This window comes from Acomys minous, assembly GCF_964271855.1.
Source record: "Acomys minous genome assembly, chromosome: 12".
Lineage (NCBI taxonomy): Eukaryota > Metazoa > Chordata > Mammalia > Rodentia > Muridae > Acomys > Acomys minous.
Window position 1 is genome coordinate 18,598,672 of NC_140493.1, and position 21,558 is coordinate 18,620,229.

General features: G+C 50.2%; 1 protein-coding gene and 1 pseudogene across 3 annotated transcripts in view; both read left to right on the forward strand.

The window, feature by feature from the left end:
* The first annotated feature begins 9,257 nt into the window (after positions 1-9,257).
* Positions 9,258-21,558, forward strand: part of EFCAB6 (EF-hand calcium binding domain 6) — a 178,179-nt gene continuing 165,878 nt past the window's right edge. The window contains exons 1-2 of one of the 2 annotated variants that reach the window (XM_084749763.1): positions 9,258-9,317; positions 20,196-20,297. In XM_084749763.1, coding sequence (XP_084605889.1) covers positions 20,227-20,297 — 71 coding nt within the window. In that variant the 5' untranslated portion in view covers positions 9,258-9,317; positions 20,196-20,226. The remainder of the gene's footprint in view (positions 9,318-20,195; positions 20,298-21,558) is intronic. The other variant, XM_084749764.1, reaches the window with a different exon arrangement.
* Positions 13,136-14,637, forward strand: LOC311579343 (inactive hydroxysteroid dehydrogenase-like protein 1; annotated as a pseudogene). Its single transcript has one exon. The product of its transcript is annotated as an inactive hydroxysteroid dehydrogenase-like protein 1 (transcript).

The following is a 21,558-nucleotide window of genomic DNA, read 5'->3' on the forward strand; positions in this document are numbered from 1 at the left end:
AGGTGGCACAGAGAACACTCATGTAAACCTCCTGCCTCCACATGTGCACATGCACGTAAGCATGTGTGCACACCACACACACCTCCCAAAGAATAGATGTTAGAGGATCTGGCCTTTGGAGGTTGTGGAAGAGCAGGGATGGAAAGCTCCAGGCCGCCTTGCCCAGGGCTTGTTGGGAGGTTAGCCAGGGCCCCTCATCCTAGCTGTACCATTCAGACTACAGGGTCAGGGCAGGGCCTGTGTCTTAGAGGTTGCTTGGCCAGGAGCGAGGTTCTGAGCATTCCTGGGGATCCCAGTTGTTCCCATGTGGCTCCTGGTTCTTGCTGAGTAGACAGGAACACAGGACTAGGGACAGGTATCTTGAGTGGATTTGGAGAAGAGTCATGCTGGAGTGTGAGCATTGGGGTGTTGAGCAAGAGAAGCAGTGAAGGGTGAACTCACAGGTCCTATCTATGGAACCACCCTCCTTATGGTCCCCAGTGGGAGGGCCCAGAGTGCAGGTCAGTGGTTGCCTGACTTGGGGGTCACTGAAGAAAACCCCCAGAAAGTCTTATGGGGAGCAGTAGAGGATGTCGGCTCTCCCTTTAAGAACTGCAAGTTCAGACTGCTCTTTTGCTGAGGAGCCCCAAGTTCTCCCTCCGACTTTGCCTCACCAATTTGGTAGGGGTGCGAGGTCTCTCTTCACCTAAAAGGCTTCCACACTTCAAGCCCGTGAGCTCCTCAGGCATCATTCTCATCTCGCTCACTTTTGGGCAATAGTTGGTAACACCACCGGGAGGGAGGCCACTTTGGAAGCTGAATAAAATACATAAAACCCTTCCTAAGCCAGGCACAGTGTTACTCACCTGTAAGCCCATCAGTGGAGAGGCCGAAGCAGGAAGTTTGTGAATTCAAAGCCAGTCTGCGACTTTGCAAAATCCAAAACAAGCAAGCAAGCAAACAAACAAATCAAAATTTAAAAGTAAAAGAAAACTGTCACCTAGCATGTCCTACCCTGCTCCATACTGTAGGCCAGCCAGCACCACCTAGTGGCTGTGGTGGGATTGTCATCTCACGGTTTGGGCATTGCTTGTGGTTTTGTTCACAGCCGGAGAGGTGGGGGTTGGGGCGAACACAATACCACCACCCTATGTGGGCACAGCCACCACCCTGGCCCCATCCTGGGGATCTCCTGGGGACTGTTTTAAACCACCCTCCTGTTTGTTGATAACCGGGGAGGGTGTGTGGCTTCCACAAAACTAGCCCTTTGTGGTGCAGCCAGCCCTGCTTAGAGCTGTCATCCATCCATGTATGCAGCATGTTGCATGTTTTAGGTCAGGGTGGCACCTTAGTCTGGGTATAGGCAGGGAATGACCTCTGACCCTAGCAGCTGAGTGCCCTGATGACTCGGAGCAGTCAGTCCTTTGTATCCCTTGGCAGCCGGTGTCCCCATGAGGCCTGGCTGATCCTTGGAATGGTCACCTCCCTCCCCTGCGCTGCTCAGCCTTGCATCTGTACCCAGGTAGCATCCTTTCCTGCACTGGATTGGTTCCTCCATACTCCCACCCCCTGCTTGTCTCCTGTCACCCATGTCACCTCTTGGGATCCCTCAGTCTCTGTGGACAGGGCTGCCCTGGGAACAGGGATGTGCTGCCCAACCAGCAGCTGATGACTGAATGTTGTCACATCTCAGAGGCCAGAGTCTTCTGTATACTGCTGCTGTTAAGCTGGTAGAGGCTTGACTTTCCACCTCAGGTTGGGCTCCCTGCTCCTGCCCTGACACAAGACATAAGACCGCCCACGCCACCCCACCCCATTTCCCAGTGACCAAGCCCATGCCATTACTGTGGGCGGAGCCTATGACTCAGTGCCATGGAGCCACTGGATCCTTCCTAGGGCATTCCACTTGCCTCCTGCCCCTTCTCTTCCATGTCATTTGCCGAGCAGCTGCTGTGGTGAGCCTGCTGCAGCCGGTGGTGGCCATTCTGTTCTCTAGGTCTTGGCTCACTCCCAATCCCCTTCTCCATTCGCTGAGACCAGGGGTTCTCAACCTTCCTCATGCTTTGACGGTTTGTGGTGACTCACCAAAACATAGCGCTGTTTTTGTTGCCACTTCATAACTGTAATTTTGCTCTGCCAAAGGGGTCTCAACCCACAGGTTGAGAACCGCTGCTCTAGGAGCTCCTTGCTCTGCCTACCAAAAGCGAGACGCTAGCCAGCCGGGCCATGAACGGAGCCACAGGGGAGAGAAGAGCCAGTATCTTGAAGGTTCAGAGCTAGCACCCCCAGGAAGGGTGAGGGTACTCCTGGGTATAAGCAACAGGCAGGAGCAGGGGGTAGAAATAGGAAGGGTGGCACAGTGGGCAGTGGACAGCTGACATGCCATTTCCTTACCTGGAGTCCCCCAGCCCTGCCACCATCCTTGAGACCACAAGAAGAGACTTTTCCATCTCTGACGAGGGGTCCCATTGTGCAGCCTCTGGACCCTCCTGTGACCTTGTCACAATTTTCTGGAGAAGCTAGCCAGGCATGAGGACTGTAGCCCTGCTGGCCAGTAGAAATGGGGCTGGTAAGAGACAACCAATCCCAGACACACCTGACATCTGGCGTGGCCATAGTAATGGTGTCCGAGGCACACCGAGCTTCTGCCAGCTCCTCGCATTGGAGGACAATCTGGCTCAGGCTTGGATCCTGCTGTGGTGTTGGCTCTGAGCTGCAGCCCTGAAACCTGCCTCAGAAGGGAGCCTCCTGCCACCGCAGGAGGGAGCTTGTGTTCTACTAACCACGCTTTTTAAGAAACCAGAAAAATGCTAAAGTGTGTCTACAAACTGAAAGGCGACCAGGAAATACACCTTATCTTTTAAAAGTTTATTACTTATGTGTGTATGTGTGTGTGTGTGTTTGCATGCATGTGAGGCCAAGAGGTCCATGTTGGGTGTCTTTCTCAGTTGCTGCCTGCCCTGTTCTTTTGGGATAGGTCTCTCTCTCTCTCTCTCTCTCTCTCTCTCTCTCTCTCTCTCTCTCTCTCTCTCTCTCTCTCTCTCTCTCTCTCATGGAACCTGGAGCTCACCAATTAAGCTGGGCTCTCTGGCCAGTGAGCCCCAGGAGGTCAACCATCCCCACCTCTGCACCTGCTTTTTTTTTTTTTTATGTGGGTTCTGGGTCCTCAGGCTTGTGCAGCATGCACTGTATCAACAGAGCCATCCCCCTGGCTCGCAGCATCTTGTACTTTTTGAAGCCATCATCTTCACCTTGATGGGTGGTGTTGGGTACCAGCTGAAGGAAAGTTGGAAACAGCTCACGGCAGGTCTCATCTCTGAGGAGGCCCACACTCCCTTGTCTGCATGGGAACCGCTGGTGAGTGGCTACAGCCGTTTGGTTGTTGTTACTGCCAGCCTCTCCCGTCACAGTCTACTACAGGAGGAAACTGTTTTCTCCTGGGGACCCGCTGGATGTGTCTCAGTTTCTTCCGTCTGCCAGGGACTCAGTCCACCCATACAGAGCGTGAGGGCTTTGTGTCACTTGTGGTGGACATGTCACCCCCTGTAATATAAGCTTGGAGAGCTTCAGGAGGCCAGGGCCCAGGCCCTTTTACTTCCCTTGGTGTTAAGAAAAATGGTGCACACCTGGAATCCCCAGCACTCGGGAGACAGAGGCAGGCAGATCTCTGTAAGTTTGAGGCTAGCCTGGTCTACAAAAAGAGTTCCAGGACAGCCAGGGCTATTACACAGGGAAACCCTGTCTCAGACTCCCCCCCTCCAAAAAAAAAAAAAAAAAGAAAGAAAGAAAAACAAGAAAAGAAAAGAAAAAAAAAAGCTTGGTGTTAGCAAGAACGGGACCAGAGAGATGGCTCGGGGGGGGGGGGGGGGGTTAAGGACCCTTGCTGCTCTTGCAGAGGACCCCAGCTCAGGTCCCACGTGGCTCACAACTGCCTGTAACTCCAGTTCCAGGGGAATCTGGTTCCCTCTGCTAGTTCTGCAGGCCCACGACCCTACATACAGAAATAAAAATAAAATGAATGTAAATGAACCCTGGGTCGGTCCACTGCTGGCGGGATGCACCTTGGCTGGTCCCTGCCAGCATCATTATTTTGCCGCCAGCATCCCTCACCCCAAAAGCGCCTTCATTATTCCTTGCCGTCAGGTCCTCGGCACGACCCATCCGCTACTCTGACTTCACATTGGCCTCCCTCAATCTGTCTTATGGGAAAGTTTCCCTGCTTCTCTGTTTGGTGTTGGGGATGGAATCCAGGGCCTTCGAAGGCTGAGCACGCTGTCCTCTGAGCCCCACACCCATTGTCTCCAAATGCTGCTAGTCCATGTCTCCCACCTTAAGTACAGTCTTAAGGACGGGTCCTGGCTTGCTGACACCCCCCCCCCTCCCACACACACACCCATTTTACCTGAGATATTAAGGTGTCATCAAGTGAGGCTGACAGGCTGGTGACTGTCACCACACTCCACTCGGGCCTGATGCAGAGGGAAGGAAGGCTGGAGGCTATTAACACAGAGAAACCCTGTCTCAGACTCCCCCCTCCCCTCAAAAAGAAAGAAAAACAAGAAAAGAGCCTGAGCTCGGGCAAGTTCAGGACCCTGGTCCCACCCTGAGACAAGATGTGGCTACGTCTGTCCATAGAGGGGAACATACCAGGACTTAGAGCCTTGAATTTGATGAAGGAACGAATTCCCTGTAACTCGATGCTGTTTTCTATTTCGTAACCGTTCTCCCGTTTGCTTCCCGGAGTGGATGTTTTCAGGCCCTCATAGACCGGCCATAAACGGAGCCATAAACGGAGCGGATGCTTTATTCAGCACTCTCCCAGCACCGCTTAGTGTAGCATTCCTTTTCTATCTAACAATCAGTACATGCTTGTTACCTAACTAAAGGCAAATTAAATGCTAAACAGCACTAATTACAAGCTGTTTGCCAAATCCCGGTTCTTAGCAGAGAGAACCGCTGGTGATTGCCCGGGTTTGCTTGCTGCCCAGGTGGATGGGTCTGCAGCTCTGTTCCGGAGGGGGCCGTCCTCCTAAGGACGACTGCAGCTCAATGCTGAGAGCAGGAGCCGTGAAATCTGAAATCCCAGCGTGTTTCCTTGCATGGTCTTGTTCAGGAGCACGCATGGATTTTGCTTCCTGTTTCCGTGAAAGCAGATAGCAAGCAACTATGAAACTGGGGTAAGGTACGATGGTACATCAGTGGGGGTGGGGGGGATGGGGCAGGTAAGGTACCACACACCGAGTTGCACATGATGCTCTAGGAAATGACCCCTGTTTGTAGGCTTTTGTCAGTTTCCGGGGGGGGCAGTGTTTTAAAATGTGTGATTCAGTTTCTGGCTGATGGATTTAAAATGAGCAGGCCTCTCATCTGTCAAGGTAAATATCCAGAAGAGGAGGTGGGGAGAGGGAGGGAGGAGACGGGCACAGGGAGACTATTTTTAGTCAAGAAAAATAACTGCAGCAGGAGCTACTTACACCTCATTTATTTTAATTTTCAATTATTTCAGATTATTTTATGTATATGGGTGTTCTGCCTGCATGTACATATGTGCACCATGTATATGCTTGGTGCCCACAGAAGCCAGAGAGGGCAATTAGGGATTCTGGACTTCTACCATGTGGGTTCTGGGAACTGAACCCAGGTCCTCTGGATGTGCAGCCAGTGCTCTTTAACTGTTGAGCTGTCTCTTCTGCTCCCTTATTTGTTTTTGTGTAATTTCTTTTCTTCTAAGGATGTCTGAGTGGAGTCTTGTCTCCATTTGGGAGACCCCCAACAGTGCACTGTTCGGACTCCCCAGCGATGCTCTTAGCTCGTGGGTCCATGTGTCGGCATCGATCCTCCAGTCTTCAGCATTAGTAGCCATGTTGGAGAACAACGAGGCTCCTCGGGTCTTCATCACTTCCTCTGTTTGTCTTCAATACAAAGATATGGTCCCTCCCACTCTCTTCCTGGATGGACAGACTGACAACCTGGTCACTCTCGTCCCCTCTCTTAGGCATATCGTGAGAGCCCAAACAACCTGCAGGGTGGCCTGAGGATTATGGCCGTGCAACCAACAGTCTTTCTTGATTCCAGAGGGAATGGGAAATCTGTTAATCTGTTGATAGGCCTCACTGTAAAAATAAAATACTTTCTCTCCCACCTTCCGTGTGTGTGTGTGTGTGTGTGTGTGTGTGTGAGAGAGAGAGAGAGAGAGAGAGAGAGAGAGAGAGAGAGAGAGAGAGAGAGCGCTCAGGATGGACCCTAAGCTGTACACATACTAGGCGAGCCCTGGGACCCACTGCAGCTTTTCTGACTTCCCGTGGTTCTTCAGAGGTGTCACCTGAGGGCTTGGGCAGCAGATACCTGTGGTGGATGGAGACGTGGGGCAGTGTGTTTTCTGGGGGGTGGGCTGAGGAGGATGGTGAAGAATGCATACCCCACAGTCCAGGCCCCCCGCCACCCTGCTGAAAGCAGCTCTTTGCAGGCCATCCCACATCACTGCCACCCCCCACCTGACCACACACACACACACACACACACACACACACACACACACACACACACACTTTGAGGCAATCAGCAGGGTGCTTGGAAAGTTTTCAAAAAGAAGATGACAGTCATCAAATTGCTGCTGGGGCCACTGTCTACAGAACTTGGTCTGTTTGGACAGAGATCAAACCCACACAAATAGGTGCTATGGTTTCATTGGGTAATAAACAAGCAAGCTGGATTTAGCTTCTTGTGAAAAATAGTCAACTCTTCACACAGAAGTGAGAAATTGCCAGAGCAGGAAAACACTTCAGAGTAAAGATAGGAAGGGGGTGGGGGTGGGGGGAGAACAATAACAAATGAACAAAAAATAAAACCAAAGGTGACCAATTCTCCAGGGTTACGTTCTAACACGTCCATCAGGGGAAAGACTTGGCTCTCTGCTGCTATGGACCTGGAGCAGGTAGCAAGCGTGAAAGGCTCAAAATGGACCCTGCACTTGCCCAGGCCATGGCCTGCTTGCTCCTTATTTGCAGACTACAGCTTCTCCTCCCTAAAGGTTCTGAAAACTTCCAGGGTCAGAGAGAGAGAGAGAGAGAGAGAGAGAGAGAGAGAGAGAGAGAGAGAGAGAGAGAGAGAGTTATTTTTAACTTATTTTCCATTGTAGCCTCCTTCCTCATCTCCTCCAGGTCCCACCCTCCCTCTCTCATCTCCCCTCCCCCCTCCCCCAGTCCTCAGAAAAGGGGGAGCCCTCCTCCTCTCCATCTGACCCTCAGCCTATTAAGTCTCAACTGGACTGCCTGCATCCTCTTCCTCTGGGCCTGGCAAGGCCACCCCGCCACGGGGAAGTGATCAAGGAATGGGCATCAGAGTCCGTGTCAGAGGCAGCCCCTGCTCCCCATACTGTGAGACCCACAGTATTTCCCAAAACAACAACATCAAAAGGAAAGTTTTGTAAATCTATTTATTAACAGGCAGCTGGATTCTCTTATCTTCTTTGATCTTGTCTCCAGCAGTGCCTCCCTTAGGTGAGAATAATTGAAAACCCCAGCGATGTCTTAGCTTGCTGAGGATATAGTTTTGACCACAGGTCCTCTGAAAGGGCTCTAGGGCTCCGGGGCTTCCCCGAGCACGTGTAGAAAACTACTACAAACACAAGCAAAAGTCTCCGAGAAGGCCAGCGGGTGGGACCCAGGGCACCAATACCGGAATCAGACTCTCTGAAAAGCAGTCCTTTTTGGGACAAGAGAAGGTGTCAAAGAAATTATCAAAATATGCCATGTGTGTTGGCAGCTTATGGATTTTTTGGGGGGGGGGATTGGTTTTTTGAGACAGGGTTTCTCTGTGTAACAGAGCCCTGTCCTGGACTCCCTTTGTAGACCAGGCTGGCTTCGAACTCACAGAGATCCACCTGCCTCTGCCTCCTGAGTGCTGGGATTAAAGGCGTGGTCCACCACACCCAGCTGAATTCTATTTCTCAATGAAGCAAGGCCTGGTCAATTAGAGAAGCAAATGTGTGCATCCTGATCACAGTGGGTAGGAGAGTTAGCTTACTCCTTTAAGTAGGCCAGGGGGCAGGGACTACGTTGGGTCCCTTTGTGCAGCACAGGGCACAGTGCCCACTATCTCACCTGCGGGCAGAGATGTGCGTAGGGCATCTTACCCACGCAGCTCCATCTTCCTCTCCAGATAAGAGGAAGGCAGGAAGGCTGTAAGTGGGGCTGTGGACTCAGCTGTACGGATTCTCACTCTGGGCCTGGCTTGACGAGCTGTGAATCCTTGGACAACATGCAGTGTGTGCCATTCCATAGGACCCATCTCATCAGCATGCTGTGAAGAAGACAAAGCTACACATTAAACGCTTAAATGGGTGTCTGAGGAAGGGGGAACTCCACAGAGCCAGAGGCAAGGACCACTGTTTTCATCATCACTAATGTGACTCCTTGTGCTCTGACTAGGCCCAGTCCTGGATGTCCACCATGCTATGTGCTGGGCACAAGGTGGAGTCCAAAGATAGTGGTAGGCAAGCAAGCAGGTCTTGTGTTCGTACAGTCATACCCTCAGTAGACGAATCGGCCTCTGCCAGATGCTAACTCTAAGTTAACCTTGCTCATCAAAGATCCAGCTAGCACTCACGAACTACGATGTGGGGAAGCTGGATTCATTATCCACAGAGGCTGGAGAGATGGTATAGAGGTCGGTTCCCAGCACCCACATAGCAGCTCACAACCACCTGTAACTCCAGCTATAGACGATCTGACGCCCTCTTCTGGCGTCTCTGGGCATTGCATGCACGTAGCGCACATACACACATCCAGACATATACTCAAACACATAAAAGTAATCTTTTGAGGGCAAAATAAAACATTTTATTTTCATATTTTTAATTGTTGAAACATCAGTTTTCAAAAAATGATGTATTTGAATATATGCATATTCGTACACAAATTATATATACATATATAGGCTTATACAATTGTGAATGTGACAATTATACAAGAAAAAGAAACAAGAGTATTTTGCTACAATAACGTAAAAATAAATAAGTCTTTTAAAAAGCCTTCTTCTCAAAGGCAGAGCAGGTCTATGGGACCCAGCCTCAATCACGCAAAAATCCAACATAACAGCAAAAATGAGACTACACTTGGCTCTTGTCCACTTCCGGTGGAAGTCCTTCCAGGGCCCAGAGCCTCGTCCGGCCCCGCCCCCTCCCTTGGCCAATCGCAACTCCGCTTTCTGCACGTAGTACGCTCCCTGGTTGCTGGGGCAACAGCGTCCTGGAGACGCGGCTCGCGCCCGCCCGTGATTCCCAGCCGCCAAGTCAGCGCGCGGGTGTTGGCGCAGCGAGGTGGCGGCCACCCAGCCCGGTAAGGCGGCGCGCGGGCCGCGGAGGGCCAGGGGAGTGCGGGGCTACGCGGAGCGAAGCGGGGGTCACGGGGAAGCGGGCGGGCAACTTCGACTTCCCAAGGCTTGCAGTGTTTCGCAGTCTGCCTGTTGTGTGCAGCCTAGATCCTGAGCACCGCGTTCTCCACTTGAGGCGGAGACCTGACAGCCACACCAGTAGCCAGTTGCAAAGGCAGAACCGCTGCATTCTGCTTCAAGTAGAATGCTCACCTCTGTCACACAGCTTTGTTTTACATTAGTTACCCCGAGTACCCCAATCCCTTGTGAAAGCACTTTGTGAGGTACGCTGAGGTTACAGGCTGAAGACTGCTCTTCAGCTTACCCTTACCCTCCCTTTTCTTTCTCTCCTGAAAAAAAAATTTTTTTTTTTGTTTCATTTATTTGTAGAATGGCTCACTATGTAGCAGCCCTGGCTAGCCCAAAACCCACTGTGTAGACAAGGCTGGCCTTGAACTCACAGAGATGTGCCTGCCTCCTTTTGAAAATATTTACTTTCCTCAAGTCTGCCTCTTCAAAAGGGGCTTTTATGCCATTCTTGGGGAAAACACCCATTTTTCTTAAATTGTATTTTGTGCCCTTGAAGGAGTGAACTTAGAGAAATGCGGTAAATAAATTGTATCTTTGCACACAATACTTCATCTTGTTCTTTAATCCATTGCCTTCAACTCAATAAACATTTCTTTATCCAAGGTCCAGGGATTCTAAAACGAATCCACCAGGGCTCTTTGGGTTTAGGCGAACGTGTATTTGTCTTGTGCCTCGCCTTATGAATGTGAGGGAAAAGGATTCGTTGGAGTTATCTGCGCACATTCATTATCTTCTTCACACTTATTTTAGTGCTTGATTCAAGGTAGGTAGTTTTTAGAAGAAATGTTTAACTGAAACTGGACTAGGTGGTATACACTTGTAGTCCCAGCACTTGAGAGATTAAGGCAGGAAGACCTCAAGTTTGAGGCTAGCCTGGGCTACCTTGTAACCCTGTCTGAAAAATAAGAAACCCACAAAGCTTACCTTATGTTTTATATTTTACATGCTGATTTAACTTGCATTTATAGTTTACATTCTGCGCCCCCTTCCCAGCTACTTTTCCTCATACAGAAATTGAGCATCCATGCTGTGACCCCCAAATAGAACCAGGTCTGCAGGCCTGCTCAGCAGTTGCTTTAGGAAAGCTACCTCACTGGTCAAGAGTAAGCGTTTAAGGCTGGAGAGAGGGCTCAGAGGTTAAGAGCACTGGCTACTCTTTGAGAGGTCCTGAGTTCAATTCCCAGCAACCACATGGTGGCTCACCACCATCTATGATGAGATCTGCTGCCCTCTTCTGGGATGGAGGAGTACTTGCAGACAGAACACTACATAGTAAAGAGAGATGAAGGGGGTGCCGGGGGAGGATTCAAAGCTCATAGAGTAGTGGTTCTCAACTTGGGGGGCGGTCCACATATCAGACGTTTACATTACGATTCATAACAGTGGCAAAAACTATAGAATAATTTTACGGCTGAGGATCATCACAGCCTGAGGAACTGTGTCGGGTCACAACATTAGGAACGTTGAGAATCGCCATCATAGATGCTTAAGAGTCGCAGGATGGCTTCCGGATGGCTCCCCCTCCTGCCAGGACTGACACGTAAACCATAAGCAGTATCGGATGATGAGACTGGAAGAAACGACGCCCGTGGCCGCCTTTTCCCTGAACACACCTCATGTGCTATTTTTGTAAAGTTTTTTTTTTTTTGACCCCTTGTTGCTGTCCTGCTTATTTGGTTTCAGGTGTCATTTGTTTGTCTTGTCTACTGCTCCGACCTGTGACCCGATCGCTGTTACCCGTCGGTGGGTGCGCCGAGCGCTTGCTGTGTCAGGCACCCTCGAGGGCCTCGCGTGGATTTTAAAGTTTTGTTAGCTTCAGTTGGTGTGTGTGTGTGTGTGTGTGTGTGTGTGTGATGGGGTGGGGGAGGGGGAGGGAGGGGGAGAATGGGCAGGACAACACACGCAGTGGTCAGAGGACAACTCTCAGGAGTCGCTTCTCCTCCGCTTCCACCGTGCAGAAGATCCCAGGGATCTCGGGTGGCCAGACTTGGAGGGACGGGGCTTAATCCGTGGAGCCACCCCGTTGGCCCTCACTCGCCTTTTACATTTAGTCCTCAGAACTCATCCAGGAAGTGGTGCAGGGGCTATGAAAATGTGTAGTCACTGAACACAGGCTAGAGCACAAGGCCAGCACACAGGAGAAGGTGGCTTCTGTTCGTATATTGTCGGGTAGTAGGACCTGTGTTCTTGACAAACAACCGTCCGGTTACGTACCTGAGGTCCAGGCGGGCCTTTGGGATGGCATGTAAGAACACCTACCGTGTGGTCAGGTAAGACATATAAATGCTGACAGAACAGTGTCCCAGCTGGCTTAAACTTGTCACTGTGACACAGCCTGGCGACATCTTAAGAAGGGAGTCTCAATTGAGAGAGCACCCTGTAGGACTGTTTGTTGTTGTTGTTGTTGTTGTTTTGTTTTTGTTTTTAATTTGAGTTCTTATATCCCCTCCAACCCTTATTTCCTTCCACCTCGCCAGCACTAGGCGGACTAGAAAGAAGGTTAGAGGGGAAGGGAACGAAGATCTCTTTAAACTACTTCCTGCTGACTAGTGACTGAGTTCCTTGGGGGCAAGTCTAATCTTTGTCTCCTCAGGGTATCTCCAACTTCCTCCTCTTGTCACTTTTCTCTGGACCACTTGACCAACCAGCAGCTGCAGGAGCAGGAACCAGCAGGAGGAACAGCTGGCCTCTCTTTAAGTTCTGGTCTTTTTATACCCTCTCTAGAGTCCCCAGAATTAAACTATCTGCGGCTGGCAGAATCACGTCCCTGCCAGAGCCTGCATGAGGCAAATAGTCAGCTGTTGTGGACAACCTGAAGCAGCCCCATCTCCCACACCTGGGATTAAAACAAAAACATATTTACATAACATAACTTTTTTTATAAAGACACCAAAATTCTCACTACATTGCCCACATCACATTGGCCTGTAGCTATGTCCATAGGGGACTGTCTTGATTGCTAACTGATGTAGGAGGATCCAGCCCACTGTGGCCAGCATCATTCTCCCTGGGAAGGTGGGCCAGGACTGTATAAGAAAGCTCCCTGAAAGCCGGACGTGGTGGCACACACCTTTAATCCTAGTGCTCGGGAGGCAGAGGCAGGCCGATCGCTGTGAGTTCGAGGCCAGCCTGGTCTACAAAGCGAGTCCAGGACAGCCAAGGCTACACAGAGAGACCCTGTCTCGAAAAACAAAACAAAACAAAACAAACAAACAAACAAAAAAGCTCCCTGAGCATGAGCTGGTGAATGACAGAGAGAGAGAGAGAGAGAGAGAGAGAGAGAGAGAGAAGGGGGGGAGCGCCAGCCAGCAGCTTCTTCCATGGTGTCCGTTTCAAGTTCCTGCTTTGCTCCCACCCTGACTCCCCTCAGTGATGGACGGTGACCTCAAAGTGTAAGTCAGGTAAACCCACTCCTTCTCAGAGGTGCTTTTTAAGTCTCAGAAAGGAAATTAGAGCAAGCAAGAAAGTCGAGGGAAAGAAAGAGAGCGTTCAGGTCTTGATGAGTAAAACGGGACTGTTGACATTCGCTGTGAGCTTTTGTGTCAACCCAAGGCAAAACAGACTTGGGAAAAAAAAAAAAAGAAATCAGTGGGTGGATCACGTGGGTAGCAGACCTGAGGTGGAGTCCAGGGCGGTGGCCATACGTATGGGCAGGACGGGCTTTGGAGACCATTACTCTCGCAACGGGGAAATTGCCAGGTCTTGCAACTGCTGTATGGAAGCACTGGCCTTGGTGGGAGCCTGGTACACAGGCAGAAAGAGCATCACAGTCATCTGTGACTTCTACAGCCTGGTCAGGCTGCCCTTCATCCCTTGACTGGGGAGCAGACTCGACCTGATCTAGCAGTATGGAAGATGGGCGGTCCTCAGTGGGGCCACGGATGACATCAGGATGGCCTATGCTAAGGAGTTAACGAGCCACAGGCTCAACATCATCCTGGTTAGCCAAGAAGTAAAGGAGCTGAGGGCCCTGGCCAAGCACATAGCTGACACCTACAGCTGGAGACAGTTGTCATGGTGGTGGACTTCAGCAGAGGCCGGGAGATTTATGCTCCCATCCGAGAAGCCCTGAGAGACAGAGACGTTGGCATCCTGGTGAATGACGTGGGCTCATTCTACCCCTATCTCCAGTATTTCACCCAGGTTCCTGAGGACACGCTCTGGGACATCGTGAATGTGAACGTTGCAGCTGCAAGCTTCATGGTCCATGTAGTGCTTCCAAGAATGCTGGAGAGAAAGAAGGGCGCCATTTGTGACAGCATCTTCCGGCTCTTGCTGCAAGCCCATTCCACAGCTGGCTGTCTTTTCTGCATCCAAAACCTATCTGGACCACTTCAGCCGAGCCCTGCAGTTTGAGTATGCCTCTAAAAGGATCTTCATGCAGAGTCTGATCGCCTTCTACGTGGCCACCAGTATGACTGTGCCCAGCAGCTCCCTGCACAGATGCCTGTGGCTGGCAGCTTTGCTGAGAGTGCATGCACATCATGCCGTGTTGACCCTGGGCCAATTCAAAAAGGACCACAGGCTACTGGCCCCATTCTATTCAGTTTCTTTTTGCACAGTATATGCCTGAGTGGCTCTGGGTGTGGGGCACAAACCTCCTCAACCGCCCCTTATGGAAGGAGGCCTTATCCTGCCAAGCTTGAACTTGGAAGCTCGGGAGCAGCTTGGCCAAGCCACAGTAACCTGTGGTATTCTGGCATTTAGAAGATCACACTCCCTTCACCCGTGTTTTGTCTTGTATTGAGTACCTAGTGTGTTGTCATCCTTCACGAGGCTGAGAAAGCCTCAGGGATCACGTGGGTGGCCCAGGGCACATAGCCATTAAGCCTGGGAACAGAACAGGATGCTTCCCCAGCACTTAGAATGTGACTGGCCAATTCCTGTACTTCTTGTGTTGTTTTTTTGTTTGTTTGTTTGTTTTTGTTTTTTGTTTTGTTTTTAGGGAAATCGCCTGCTTTCCTTTTATAGCTGATTATAGTATTGGCTTTCAAATGTCCATCACACTGGGTGTGGTGGCTCATTCTTTAATCCCAGCACTTGGGAGGTAGAGACAGGTGGATCTCTATGAGTTTGCCTGGGCTACATAGTGAGTTCCAGGCCAGCCAGGGACATGTAGTTAAAACCTATCTCAAAAAAAAATTACTAATGTTTATCAGGAAGACAGACGAAAAGTTTTATTTTCTTACTGTGAACTGTGAGTACAGCTGGTGTTAGCATGTGTGTAACTTACTGAAAAGACTTTAAGAGAGACTTCGTTGGGACGAGGTAATGGGGCGCCTTCCCGGAGAAAAGTCTAGGTTACTCCTTTTCTTTTCACATGGTGAAACCTGCTGGGCTTTCCATGGCTGACACTGCTTCCTTTGAGCTTTTTTTTTTTTTTTTTTTTTTTTTTTTTTTTTTTTTTTGTCTTTCTAACTCTATAGGTGGGTTTCATTCCTAGACTGGGATACATAGTGGGTTGTCTTTTGATTTCTAAGGCTGTGACTAAGCGGTGATTTCTCGGCACACCCATGTTCTAACTGACCCCCTTCAGAGCTGGTTATAGCAGGTTTTCATACCCCTTCTCCCCCCGCCCCGCCCCGTGTACTCCCAATTTCATCCCAGGAGCATTGTTGATAAACTCATCAAGTGTTTGTGGACTAGTGGGCAACTTTGTGTGTGGTACGAGGTAGTTGTTGCAATGACGTTAGAAGCTCATTTTTGGCCTGTGTAAATGAATATGTACTTTATAGGGGATGCTTATATCAGCCTGAAGGTACTTTACATAAATCCCACCCTATGGGTGCATGTTGAAACTCACTGTCTTGCGTTCAGTCTTATAAAACCAACCACCTGTAAGGGTCTCATTCTCAGCACTTGGGGATCTGGGAGTCGGGGCAGCTTGTGCAGAGTGGAGCTTACCATCATGGTGCTGACGCCATGCCTGCGAAATGAGAATGGGTGGAGTACTGTGACTTGAGTGGACTTGTTGCAGTGACATTCCGTCACCTGTGACGTCTCCAGCTGTGGCTCAGATCCAGAAGATCAGTGGTTACATTCTCAAAATGTGTGCAGAGCTCCATGCCTGGAGATAGTGGCAGGAGAGCATCGGTGGAGACTACTGTCATGCTGATGAGCATCTCGGCAGATATGTGAAAAGCAGCAGCAACTCCATGGGAAACATCGCCCCACACGGTCCCGTGGGTGGGAGGAAGGCAGGAGACTCGGGAGTTCGAGACCAGCCTGAGCCACACAGCGAAACCCTGGTTCAGGAAACAAAGACAATAGCAGAAACACACTGTCAGTTCTGTGTAAGCTCCTATGGTCCAGTACTCAGACTTGTCAGTCAAGGGCGGAGCCCTCTCTATGTGATGGAAGAGGTCAACGCTGTCAGTGATGGTCCCTCAGCTAGAACTTGCTCATTGTGCAGACTCAGTGGTCCAGTAGAAGACCTGAACCAGGCATCCTTAGGCTTCTTAGCTCTCATCCTCAGCCCCTTTCTGCTGAGTTAGTCAACCCACTGTGGACATGGTTTTTTTTTTTTTCACCAAGGAAGGAGGGACTCTGAACCTCTGTAACTTATCCTGTGAATTGAAATGTAACAATAAAAACATCAGTGTTTCCTTCAACAACAAAAAAGAAAGAAAGAAGGAAGAGAGAGAGAGAGAGAGAGAGAGAGAGAGAGAGAGAGAGAGAGAGAGAGAGAGAGAGAGAGAAAGAAATCAGTGGTTGGGCATAGAACCCAGCCATAAAGCACTTCACTTGTCTCGCATGTGTGAGGCCCTAGGCTCAATTCCCAGCACCTTCAAAATGGACTTTATTTAATCCAGGAAAATAAGGTCTCTAGTTCTTCCGGCAAGACATCTTTTCTCACATTTAGATGGAAGGTAGTGTTCTCCTGGGGTTCATCAGGCAAGGCTGAGATGGGCCTGTTTAGCCACTACATGACACACACGTAAGCTCAGTGTCCTCACTTTGGGGAGAGAATGTCTTCCCGTTTGAACTGAGTGTTTGAAGTTAACAAACTCTGAGTCCTAACAGTTTTCAGTGACACAGTCTGAACATTTCCCTTTGGGGGCTCCGTGAGTGGGATGACCCCGTCCCCTGGGCTGGCTCCAGTCTTCTCCCTGCTCATAGTAAACACCTGCCCTGTGCCATCCCTTGACTTCCGGTTCCTTCAGCTTCCACACTGCAGTCCCTCCTGCTGAGGCTTTTCCTGAGCCCAGTGTGACTGCTTGATTAGCCTCTAATACCTGTTTCCCTTCTACTGGCCGAGCACTCACACAGGGGTCAGCCATGGTCCTTCTCGAGCTATGAGAGCAACGGCCTTAGCAGTTTATCTTTTCAGATTTTTATTTATTCAGTTTTTGGAGGGCATGGTGAATCAGTGTGCGGGTGGAGGTTGAAGGACAAACCGGCGGGAGCTGATTCTCTCCTTTTACCTTGTGGGTTCTGGGGGCTGAGCTCAGGCTATTGAACTTTGCAGAAAGCAGTTTTACCTACGGAGCCATCTCGCAGGCTCCTTGTCCTTGCTTTGTTAATTGTTCGAGGAAAAGCTCTGGAGTCAGATCCTCCCCTCCCCCACCTCACCCCTGCACACACTTAAATTGGTCCAGCGTCAGATCACCCCCCACCTCACCCCTACACACACTTACGTTGGTCCAGGGTCTCCAGAGCTCACAGGTGGTCCTCCTGCTTAGTATCCAGGTTGAGAATGTACACTGGAAAGAGAGCTGCTGTTTCTATTCTGCAAATGATGCTGAGACGGGTTAAGAATCAACATGCAAGTTTTCATAGTAGATGCCAGCAACGGTCTGACCCACTCCCTTTGTCTTTCCCACTATCCAAAGATGAAGATGCTTAGTGACTGAAGGCATGTGGAAGGTTACGGGGTGTGGGGTGGGTGTGCGTGTTTTAGTGTGTGCGTCCTCAGGCAGAACAAAAACCCCACTTGCACTCGATGGTCCAATAGAGTCCTCTCAATTATGTGGCTGTAGATAGAGCCCATGTCTTTTGTGTGGCTCGTGATCTTTTCCAGTTTAGTCAAGCACTCTCCCCCTCCTTCTCCCCTTCCCTCCCGTGTGATGCCAGCACCCACAGTTTTTGCTCTTGATGCCATAGCTGTTGGCTGTCTGTAGATTTCACTCTTGTGTTGAGTTATGCCTCTCTGGATGCCAAGGCAGATGGATGGTACTTTTGTTAGGATTCGGTTATAAATAGCATCTGCTAAAAACTGGACATCATTCCTTCTCTGGCAAATGAACAAATAGCTCTGGGAACTAGCTGCCACATGGTGGTTTTGCCTGTGGGCAGAAAGCATAGCTGGAGCTTGGTGTGGTGGCTCACTCATTCTTGCGGGGAGAGGCCAGAGGATTAGGAATCCTCTGGTACATAGTGAGTTCTAGGCTAGCCTGGGCTACAATGAGAGCTTGTCTCAAACAAAATAGAACTCCAAAGTAGTAAAATAGAAAGACTATCTGAAAGTCAGCCATTATTAATTTCCACCATCAAGATCTGAGTAGGTCCGTTTGCTAATGTCTCTGGAAGTCTCTTTTCTTGGAAAAACCTCAGGATGATGTAATTAGAGACGAAGTGTGTAGACTCTGTCACAGTGCTCTTGTCCTGCTCAGGACATTGCCAGCTGTCCAGAGCAAAGGCAACATCAGCCCAGGTGTCTACTCACAGTGTAAGGTGCTCACTGTAGCCTACCATGAACAAAGGCTAATGACATGCTCATCCTGTGCCAGGTCTCCAGCGGTCTAAAGAGCCAGAGGGTCTCTTCTGCTGGAGGGCTTGCTGACTGTCTAGTTCCTTTGGGTCTACAGAAACATCTAAAAGCAGAGAACCAGTGAAAGTTAGGGTGGGGCTATAGGAACAGCCAGGAGAGTATTATGGTTATGACTCCCCCATCTGTGGCTCTGGCACAGGGATGGGCCTGAAAGTGTCTTTGTCTTTATTAAGCAAAAATGTTCAGAAGATAATCCCACAGGCCTAAGTGCTCTGTAGATATGACTGGTAGGGGAGCATCATGAAAGAAGCATTGTATTTTTGTCTTTTATGTGTACGAGTGTTTTTGCCTGCATGTATGTATGCATGCTATGTATACGCAGTACCCACGGAGGCCAGTTGAAGGTACTAGATTCCATGGAACTGAAGTTAAGGAAATTTGTAAGCCAAATTTGTAAGCAAATGTGGATGCTTGGAACCAGACTTAGGTCCTCTGCAGCAACAGTCAGTGCTCGTAACTGCTGAGCCATAGCTCTAGCTTCCTCTTCCCCCATTTTCAAAGAGGGCCTTGCTATGTAGCTTTGGCTTGCCTGAAACTTGCTATATAAGCCCAACTGCCCTAAGGAAAAAAAATCATGAAGATCTACCAGCCTGTGCCTCCCAAGTGCTAAGATTAAAGGTGTGTACCACCAGGCCTGGCTCTACGTCTTTTATCTTGAAAGATGAACTATGCCAGGTGGACAAAGGGGCTATTTTTGGTTATTAGCTTGACACACCAGGGAAAAAGGAATCTCAAATAAAGAATTGTGTCCGCCAGACTGGCTTGTGGGCATTTTCTTGATTGATAACTGATGGGCCTGATGTAGAAGAAAGGTAGCTGAGCTAATCTAAGGGAAGCAAGCTAGTAAGCAGCACTCCTCCATGGCTTCTGCAAGGTGGGCAGGTGCATGTGTGTGCATGTGAGTGTGGAGGCTGGGGGACAACCTTCTGTGTCATCCTTAGCAATGTTGTCTCCCTCCTTTTAGAAAGCAACTGCATAGGGATGCCCCAGACATTCTCCTGTCTCTTTCTCCCCAGCACTGGGATTTTTGTGTCTACTACCATTCCAGATTTTTTTTTTCTTTAATGTGAGTGCTGGGCGTAGAACTCAGGTCCTCTGTAGGAGGAGTAAGTGCTCCTTGGCTGCAGTCTTCAAAGTCTCAAAGACTCACACCAGTAGAAGCATCATTACAAAGTGGGTGGATGATCACGAGGGATGCCTGAGGTCGCCGTAGCTGTGTAAGGGAGGCTGGTTTGTGTGGAGGTATCCGCAAAGGCTTCTCAGGGACGGGCCATTAGTTTTGAGATCCAGAGCAAAGCAGCAGTGCTCAGAACGATGTCTGGGGGCCCACGGAGGCGGCGGCAGCCCATAGGAACCTGGACAGTCACACATTCTTAGTTCCCACCCACTCTTCATGGCAATCGGAATCTAGAACCAAGTGCCGCAATCTGTTTCTAAGAAAGATTCCAAGAGGCTCCGAGGGACACTTGGGTTTGAGAACTGGTGATCTCCAGGACAAGGAGAGTTCAGTAGGCAGAGAGGGAGAGGTGTGGGTGGGTAGGCAGAGCGGGTAGCAGGTGAGGACAAAGGCGTGGAAAGGACCTAGTGTGTCCTGGGGACCGCCAGAGGCCAGTGTGGTAGATAGAGGTGTGGGAACAGGCGTGGGAGGCAGCTGCAGAAAGACATCGGTTGATGCTGTGCCTTCCTGGGTATCAAAGCCCAAGGGTTGAGGGACAATGACAGTGACTGGATGGAACAGGACACTATAGGGTTTTCAAGTTATTGTTCTGAATGGTGTGTGGGAAATGGAATGGTGTGTGTGTGTGTGTGTGTGTGTGTGTGTGTGTGTGTGTGTGTGTGTGTGCGCGCGCGCGCATGTTAGATTGGAACCTGGGAAAAAGAGGAATGTGCCTACAGTGCTACAGGCAATGGCTTTACTTGTGACTCAGAGAACAGGGTGTGGCCCGCCCATGGGTGCTAACCCAGCTGCTCTCTTCTTTCTCAGAATTCTCAAATTTGCAAGTGATTTGATCTAGATGGACATGAAGCGCAACAAATTAAATGTGGCCAAAGTCACCTGCGCCAAGTCAGGCAACACCGAAGCCAGGTAAGCCACTGTCATGTCCAGCCCCATGCTGCCTGCTGCAAGGCCTCAGGGGAAGGTGCCCCTCAAAGCTGGGGGCCTGGAGGGGGTGTGGCTCTTGGTGGCCCCTCCCTCTAGTTTGTGTCAGCCATTCATCCAGCACATAGGAGCACCCCTGTTTGTTCAGAAAGCCTAGGCTTGTGCGTTGCGACTTGAAGTGCCCCAGTGCAGATGTCAATCAGACAGCCACTATTAGATGCCCACCGGTGACCCAGGCACCTGTGGGAGTAATTGACCACTCAGGATTCCTGTGGCAATTCCCCCTTCCTGCCATAGGTGGCAGCAGCAGCAAACGTTTGCTTCCTCTGCCTGAAACAGGGCCGCCCTGGGAACTTTGCCTGCTGCATCTGAGGACTTGAGGACTTGGCTGGACTATAAATAGCATATGCAAACACGCCTTGTCTGCCGATAAGGTGGGAGGGGGCAGGCGGAGGCGGGGGGGGGGGGGGAGGGTGAAGGGTGTCTCTGTCTCCAGTTGTTCCACTTTTGGAATGCTGAGAGCAGGACAGCTCCGTGGCAGGCAGCCGGCTGTGGTCCTGCTTTTTCTGGGTGTCCTGTCTGTGTCTGTCAGCAGGGTAGGGGTGGGCGCTGAGGAATGCACATGGAAGATCATTATGCTCGTGGCAGAGAAAGCGTAACACAGACAGCCTGGGACCCATGGAGATCCTCCCGAGTGCAGGTGTTAAGGGTGTGTGCCGCCATGCTCGGCTCATCAATCCTTTTGAGGATTGATATGTGCTAGGTGTGTAGTCATGCCCCCCCCCCCATGGTCTCCTAGGGAAGGCGCGTGGAAATTCATGAGACTCGTGGCACTATGAAAACTTTACTAACATTTTCTACTTCTCAATAGAGGAGTCGTGGGTAGTAGCAGAGAGGGGGTGATCTTCAGGCATGGAAGGAAGGAAGGATGAATGGATAGATGGATGGATGGATGGATGGATGGTGTGTGTGTGTGTGTGTGTGTGTGTGTGTGTGTGTGTCTAGGCAATTGAGCATGTGTCTTTAGTGTGTATGAACATGTGTGGTATGTGTACAGTAGCGATATGTGTGTGGTGTGTGTTAAGTGTGAGGGGTGTGTGTAGCATGTGGTATGTGTATGTGTGTTGAATGTATATCATGCATGTCAGGTGTGTGTATGGTGAGCATATGGCATGTGTGGTGAGAGTGTGGTATTTGTGTGGTAATTATATAGTAAGTGTGTGGTGGGCACATGTGGTACATGTGT